Source organism: Sphaerodactylus townsendi, unplaced genomic scaffold (assembly GCF_021028975.2).
Source record: "Sphaerodactylus townsendi isolate TG3544 unplaced genomic scaffold, MPM_Stown_v2.3 scaffold_258, whole genome shotgun sequence".
Taxonomy (NCBI): Eukaryota; Metazoa; Chordata; class Lepidosauria; order Squamata; family Sphaerodactylidae; genus Sphaerodactylus; species Sphaerodactylus townsendi.
The window spans coordinates 6,110-14,616 of NW_025950427.1; the positions used below are offsets into that span (position 1 = coordinate 6,110).

At 46.7% G+C, this 8,507-nt stretch overlaps 1 protein-coding gene across 1 annotated transcript; it reads right to left on the bottom strand.

Moving 5' to 3' along the window:
- Window positions 1-5,399: 5,399 nt before the first annotated feature.
- LOC125425294 (tyrosine-protein kinase ZAP-70-like) lies at window positions 5,400-5,801 on the bottom strand (the record flags this gene model as incomplete). Its single annotated transcript, XM_048482893.1, has 1 exon — window positions 5,400-5,801. A coding segment is annotated over exon 1 (402 nt), but the record flags the coding sequence as incomplete, so codon positions are not given.
- Window positions 5,802-8,507: the final 2,706 nt, after the last annotated feature.

The window sequence follows — 8,507 nt, forward strand, 5'->3', positions numbered from 1 at the left end:
AGGAAACAGGTGCCAAAAGAGTGGGTGTAAATGGGAAATTCTCAACAATGGAGAGATGTGGGGAGTGGAAACCCCCAAGGATCCGTTTTGGGACCAGTGCTCTTTAACCTATTCCTAAATGACCTGGAAGTAGGGGTGGGTAGCGTGGTGGCCAAGTTTGCAGATGATACCAAATTATGTAGGGTGGTGAGAACTACCAATAAAGGATTACGAGGAGCTCCAAGCGGACCTTGATAAATTAGGGTGAGTGGGCTAAGAAATGGCAAATGCAGTTCAATGTAGCAAAATGCAAAGTGATGCAATATAGGGGCAAAAAAATCCAAACTTCACATACATGCTACAGGGGTCAGTGCTATCAGTCACAAGACCAGGAAAGGGATTTGGGCTGCCTAGTTGATAGTTCCATGGGAATGTCAACTCAATGTATGGCAGCCAGAAAAAAGGCAAACTCTATGCTGGGGATAATTAGGAAAGGAATTGAGAATAAAACTGCAAAGATTGTCATGCCTCTTATATAAAAGTCGTGGTTCGACCGCGACTTGGAGTACTGTGTCCAGTTCTGGTCGCCGCATCTCAAAAAGGATATTGAGGAGATAGAAAAAAGTGCAGAGAAGGGCAACGAGGATGATTGAGGGACTGCAGCACCTTCCTTTTATGAGGAAAGGCTGCAGCCGCTTTGGGGACTCCTTTTAGTTTGGCGAGGATTCTGAGGGGGGATATGATTGAAGTCTATAAAATTATGCATGGGGTAGAAAATGTTGACAGAGAGAAATTTTTCTCTCTTTCTCACAATACTAGAACCAGGGGGCATTCATTAAAAAATGCTGGGGGGAAGAATTAGGACTAATAAAAGGAAACACTTCTTCACGCAACGTGTGATTGGTGTTTGGAATATGCTGCCACAGGAGGTGGTGATGGCACTAACCTGGATAGCTTTAAAAGGGGCTTGGACAGATTTATGGAGGAGAAGTCGATTTATGGCTACCAATCTTGATCCTCTTTGATCTGAGATTGCAAATGCCTTAACAGTCCAGGTGCTCAAGCAACAGCCACAGAAGGCCATTGCTTTCACATCCTACATGTGAACTCCCAAAGGCACCTGGTGGGCCACTGCGAGTAGCAGAGAGCTGGACTAGATGGACTCTGGTCTGATCCAGCTGGCTTGTTCTTATGTTCTTATGTTCTTATGCTGCTCATAAAGATATAAGAGAACATCATTGAGACGTATCGGAGGCATTATAAGTGAATGCTGCAATTGAAACCATTATAAACTGTATCGTAAATTTTGCACAGTTTGTTTTGCACTGAACTTCACTGTTCATGCACTTTATTGTTGTTTGTTATGCACATATATAAAAGCGGTTGATGCAACGCGTCTTTGCATTGTCGATAGATGGCATGATGTTAAATCTAGCCAGCATATAGGCTCTCCTGTGTATAGGATTTGTGAGTGCTGTAATATAATAGGCTGGGTATCCCTGCGTGAAAGGAGTTGACATATTCGTTGGCTAACAAGATTTATTTGCCAAGCTCTGCAGTTGTTGATAGTCCATTGCTAACAGCCTCTCTTTAATGAGGGCAAAAGTTTCAGTGAAGGTTAGCATATTGAAGGAGTCACTGTCATAACCCAGTTTGGCTGTGTAACTCAAAACACAAAGTAAACGTTTTAACATAGACTCTCTGGTCTTATATTATTTACAATGGTTTGGAAACCATACAGTACCATGGGAGTATGTATCAGCACAACAGGAGTACATCAATGAATCCTTCATATGCAGTCATACAAACATGAATCCACATGTAGACCCTGAAGTAGACAGGGTCCAGGAGAACCACAGAGCTAGTCAGCATCCAGATAAATGTCTGACCTCATCAAAACTTCAGGGTTCGTGGTAGATATTCAGCTCTCACAAGTATCTCTCAAAGACAGAAAGGCTTTTGTCTCAAACCAAAAAAGGGGCAATGTCTCATTCAATCATCCTAGACTGCAGTCTGCTGTAGCAAATTTAGACTGCTGCAAAACGTTTTGATGAGGTCAGGCATTTATCCGGACATTACAGGATTGCGCTAATTACTGCTCCTCTCCAGGCTATAGAGATTGGTTCCTCTTGAGAAAATGGTGGCTTTGGAGGGTTGGACTCTATGGCATTGTACCCCAGTGGTAGGATTCAAATAATTTAACAACCAGTTCCAAAAGGACTCAGTGGTGGGATTACAACCAGTTCTCTAAACGAGACAAAAAATTAGCTACCGGCTCTACCAAACTGGTGCAAACAGGCTGAATCCAGAGGTGGGATCCAGCAGGTTCTCACCAGTTCCTGAGAGTGGGTTACTAATTATTTGTGTGTGCCGAGAGGGGGTTACTAATTGGGTCCGCTTTTCCATCTCCACACCCTCGCCTCCCCGAGAGGCGTACTGCCTTTGAACGTGAAGGTTCCATATAGCAATTGCGACTAATAATGTCACTCCCTGAACTGGGTTAATCCCTTTCAGGTACTGCAATTCATTGATTCTCAGCCTTTCGTACCTTTTATCTCACCAGTCTCTATCAAAGAACCTGTGTGTTTCACCATTGCTGTGTTCAGATTTGTGAGTTGGGGCATTTTCTAAAATGTGATGATGATTTAGAAATGACCTGGTGCAAAAAAAAATTTTGGGGTCGTGGTGGGGTGGCTGCCCATGGGGGGGGGCATCCAACTCAGGTTTTGCCCAGGGCTCAGGTTTGCCTAGGTACGCCTCTGCCCCCTTTGCTGAGGGGGCGCTGGCGAGGGAACCTGTTACTAAAATTTTGGATCCCACCACTGATTGTACCCCAGTGAGGTCCCTGCCCTCACCAGGCTCCACCCCCCCCCCACATCTTCAGGAGTTTCCCAACCTGAATCTGGCAACCCAACCCACACATCTGTCAAGCCCTGTTTCCATACTGTTTGCTTCTTCCAGTTCTTAAGTTTGCAGTGCAGTCCTAAACATAGTTACATCCATGTAAGCCCACTGGCTTCCATAGACTTAGAAGGGTGAAAGTCTGTTTGCATGTTGTGATGTCACCTCTAGGAAAACCTAGAAGGGATGTTAGGTAGCTCTAGGAATCATTAGAAAGTCTGTTCCCTTTACCATAGAGTTTTAGCGATCTAGAGGGGAGGTTGGGAGGATGTGGCATCCTGACTGTTTTTGCTTGTAGCTTGTGTTAGAACGCAGGTTGGAGCTTTGCTATGTAGGAATGCATGTAGGAATGACACGCCTTTCCCAGGCTGGGTGCACCTGGTCCGTTATCAGGAAGCTCGGCCTTGGGAGCTGGAGCAAACTTGAGAAAGGGCGAGGGAGAATAGTGAGGAAGCTGTTGCCTAGTAATGGGGTCCAGTAAGGGGGAGCACAGCAGCTCTTGTTGGGATAGCTTGGCGGGAAAGCTTTAGTCTTGGCAACGAGTTCCTGTTTGAACTCCGATCAATAAATCCACTTCAATTCTATCTTGGGCCCCTTCCGCACGTGCAGAATAATGCACTTTCAATTTGCTTTCACTGCACTTTGCAGCTGAATTTTACTGTGCGGAATACCAAAATCCACTTGCAAACAGTTGTGAAAGTGGATTGAAAATGCATTATTCTGCATGTGCGGAAGGGGCCTGAGTCTGTTTACTGGGAGAGCACAGAACACAACACCCTCCCCTGCTGGTGGCCGGGGGAGGACGTGGCAACCCTAGGTTGAAGGCTTCAGGAATATATTAAATATGGTACAAAACTTGAAATAGTAAATATAATACTAATGATAATACTGCATTATCAGTGGGAACAGCACTTTACAGAGTTCAGAGGGACAAGTCCCTGATCCCTATCCCCCCCCCCACCCAGAGTTTTCACTGGACAGTTTTTACTGAAAAGAGGAGAGGGAGGAGAAGGTGGACATAAAAAGTGGAAGAACCTGCTTCTTCCAGTTCCTAGGTTTACAGCGCAATCCTAAACATAGTTATACAAATGTAAACTCACTGGCTTCCATAGACTTAGGAGGGTGAAAGTCTGTTTGTATGTTGTCACAGGAAAACCCAGAAGTGATATGGGGTAACTCTAGGAATCACTAGAAAGTCTATGATCTTTGTCATAAAGTTTTAGATGATTCCTAGAGCTACCCAATGTCACTTTCAGGGTTTTAGACCCAATGATACAAATATCATTATTCCTTTCAGTCTGGGGGGGGAGGGATGCTTTGAAGAAATGGTGGGATTTGAAAGAAGAGAGATTATGCAGATGTTCTGGGTGGGTGTTTTAGGTATAAGGAAAACTGAGGGAGAAAGGGTAGAATCATTCAGGGAGAAGGGGCATTTGGGCAGGTGAGCACAGTAGAGCCGGATAAGGAGAAATCTGTCCGGGAACTCTAGGTTGGGAAATTCCTAGAAATTTGAGGTGTGGAGAGGCAGAGGTGTATCTAGGGAAAATGGAGCCCGGAGGAAAATCTGAATTTTTCTCACCCCCCCCCCCCACACACACACACAGGTGCCCAGGTCTACCACCCAGAGCCCAGATCTACTGCCTGGAGCTCTCGCCAGTGTCCAATTCAACCACTCGGAGCCACCGGTGGCATCCAGTTCTACTGCCCTCGGGACATCCAGATCTATGTGCGCCCAGGGACAAGGGTTACCCCATGTCCCCATAGGTGGTATGCCCCATTGAGAGGGGAGGGATATCAGCAGGGTATAATTATTATTATTTATTATTATTTTTCAAACTTATATACCGCCCAATCCCCGAAGGGCTCTGGGCGGTGAACAACATAAAATTCAAATACAAATAAACATAAAATCAAATACAATAATCTCTCAATAATATAAATTAAGATGCAGCAATTAATATGTAACGCTGCCTGTTAAAATCCTTCTTAAACCCTCCCAAGAGGAGAGAAGAAAGGGTGGGTTCTGTAGATGATAATGAACCCAAATTTCCATGGGGATGAAAGGGGGGGCACTTTCAGCGGCTGGACACTCCAAAGGCCCGGCGGAACAACTCCGTCTTACAGGCCCTGCGGAAATCACCAAGATCCCGCAGGGCCCGGACAGCTGGAGGAAGAGTGTTCCACCAGGCAGGGGCCAGGGCTGTAAAGGTCCTGGCCCGAGTGGAGGCCAGCCGTGTCATTGAGGGGCCAGGGACTACCAGTAAATTGGCCTCTGCTAAACGCAGAGGTCTAGTGGGGACATAATGCCATAGACTCCCCCCTCCAAAACAGCCATTTTCTCCAGGGAAACTGAGTCTCTGTAGCCTGGAGATCAGTTATAATTCCCGATAAACCCACGGAAAGCTTTAAAAGGGGAAGGTGAGAACTTTGTATTGGACTTGGGAGCAGGCTGGAAGCCAGTGTTGGGATCCAGACTCCCACCCTTCCAGCATTCTGGTTGCAAACTGCCTGTTCCATACCTCCAGCTTCCACGTCTGCTGGATATATTCTCGCACCATGTTATCCTGGATGTTGTCAAAGATCCCGGGTTGGGGTTCTACCCCGCTGGGACGGTTGCACATTTTCCGGAGCGTGGAGCAAAGGCCGTCGGCGTCTTTGAAATAGAATTCACACAGCTCCTCGGGGCCACAGTGTGCTTTGCCTCCAGCAATGGCATAGGTGCCATTCAACTGGCGCTCGATGGGGTAATGGTAAAACTGGAGGTTGTGGACCAGGGACAGGACGTAGCCCCCCAGACTTCGGAGGCACTGGCGCAGCAAGAAGAGGCCGTCAGACATCCCAGCCAATTTGAGGTACTCCTCTGCGTCTGAGCGGGAGATGCTTCCATAGTAGAACGGGAGGTGAGCGGCGGGATTCGGCATCTCAAGAGACTTGTTGGTGACCACGAGACAGTGTTCGTAGAGAAGTCTAGGAAACAGAAACAGTCATTTTAAATAACACCCGGGGGAACCCGAGGAAATGGAACTTGTGTGACTTACCATGAGGATTCCTTTTGATTTCAGATAAGGAGGGCATCTTTAGCCAAGGTGTTTCCCCATTCCACATTTAACAACCGTTCAAAGCACTCTAGGAAAGGAATCTGAGGAAGTTAACCTCGGAAATAACTCCTTGGCCCCCTTTGGTCTGGATCTGCCCAGTGGTGGGATCCAAAAATTTTAGTAACAGGGTCCCATGGTGGTGGGATTCAAACAGTGGTGTAGCACCAATGGGGCTGGGCGGGGCATGATGGGGGCGTGGCTGGGCATTCCGGGGATGGGCATTCCTGGGTGGGGCTGTGGCAAGGACGCAGCCGCTGCACCGGTCCTTGGGCAGGAAACGAATGCACGCAGGCGCAGGCTGCCACGCACGCCGGTGCACCTCCTGCTAGACTGCTTCAAGTTCTGCGCGCTATTGCGGAGAGGAGGGGCGTAACTAAGGCAAAAATCACGTGACAAAATCACCAATTAGTAACCCCCTCTTGGCACACACAAATAATTAGTAACCTACTCTCGGGAACCTGTGAGAACCTGCTGGATCCCACCTCTGGATCTGCCCCCTATGGGCTCCTCAACCGAATCAGGATCGTCAGAGAGATCCAATGCCAAAATGGCTTTAGCCAAAAGAGACTGATAATCTTCCCCGTTAAACAGTCTAACTAGCTGTTCTGGTTTGGCTTATTTATCCTCACAAGAGAATTCCCCTTCTTCCCTTTCATTATCTGAGAGAGAAGAGGGTGTCATGTTTCCCAGAAAGGGACCAGGATAAGGACCTGAAGAGGAGGCCTTTTTGGTTGCCTTGCCAAACCACTATCTGGGGTTTTCCTTACAGCGGATGGCCTGATTTTCCTCAAGCTTGGAATGATTGATGGGAGTATGGTTGGAAGAACTTGAACAATGGAAGTCCCACATGAAGCCGGAGGTAAAGGTAAAGGTATCTGGAGATGCTGTCTTCCTTTCTTTAGGGCCCTTCTGATGATCTCAGTGATTTCACTGGACCAAAATGGCTGCCCTCCCACAACCTTTGATGGGGGTGTGTGAAGGTATATTACTCCTGGAGTCTTCCATCTTTGACATTTGGTTCAAGTAGTACCTTGCCGTGGGGTTCACTCCTGGCTCGTCGGCCCCTCCCCTGTGAACATGTTTAACCCCCTTATTAAGACATCCAATCCGTGACCATGATTACCACCACATCTTGCAGCAGCTGTGTGGCTGCAGCGAACCCAAAGTTGAGTCTTTAAAACCCCAAGCAGGATACAAAGGTTAGTAAAACCATTTTTAGTGGATTCTGCACACCATGAACATAACATCGTTAGGACATTATAAATAGTGTTTTGGTGGTTTCATTTGTCTATCATCACGAGCAGCGGTCGATAATTCTTTATATTTTTTTAAAGCCATCTAGATTTGTAAATGTGTCTCTGAGAAATACTTAGAAAGGTATGGTTAAGATTCTGGCAGGTATGACTTGATTTTCCTTCCAGTATATGATCTTGTATTGGAAGATCACCATGGTTGAGATCTTATGCCTTGAAGTACGACCACTAAACTCTATGGGGCTTACTCCTAAGTAAATTAGCAACGTGTGATTGGTGTTTGGAATATGCTGCCACAGGAAGTGGTGATGGCCACTAACCTGGATAGCTTTAAAAGGGGCTTGGACAGATTTATGGAGAAGTCAATTTATGGCTACCAATCTTGATCCTCTTTGATCTGAGATTGCAAAGGCCTTAGCAGACCAGGTGCTCGGGAGTAGCAGCAGCAGCAGCAGAAGGCCATTGCTTTCACATCCTGCATGTGAGCTCCGAAAGGCACCTGGTGGGCCACTGCGAGTAGCAGAGAGCTGGACTAGATGGACTCTGGTCTGATCCAGCTGGCTTGTTCTTATGTTCTTATGTTCTTATGAGGGTTGAAGTGCATAGCTGCTGCTTAGAAAACCTCACACTGGGGGAAAAATGGTAAAAACCTGTTTGCCATCAGCATTGAAACAGCTCTGGAACAATCAAATAACCCATTTGGGATCAGACCAACAGATCTGCTGGAAAATCTTCAATAGGAAAGAGGGTTGTTTTTTTTAAAAAAAAATCGAGAATGATCCAATTTTACTCATCTCCAACTGAAGCTTCTCTTCAAAAGATTTACTGTCAAAGGAGCCGTCTGGCCTCCGGACTGCTCACATTTGTGGTTGGAAAATTTTCTGAGCACCCTCACACGTGTGGGCGAGAGGAATCGAGGGGAGGGCTGCTTTATGCTAGTTCGACTGAGGAAGCATTGGCTAAATGTGTGAATTCAGCAAAGAGGCGGGGAGGCATTTTGCATTGGGAGAGGAGAAGAAAACAACGACGGTTTTGCTGACAAGGAGGGGCGAGCAAGGCTGCGATTCTCAAAGTCTCCAAAAGGCTCTTAGAGCTTCGGTTGCCAAGTCTTGTAGATTCTGGAGGTGGAGCCTATGGAGGGCGGGATTTAGGGAGGAAACTGAACAGAGTACAGTGCAGTAGAGTCCACCCTCCTAAGGGGAATTCCCACTGAAAATTTAATCTAGATGCAACCAAGTTTCAAAAGAATTGGCACCTTTTCATCCAGGTTCCAACA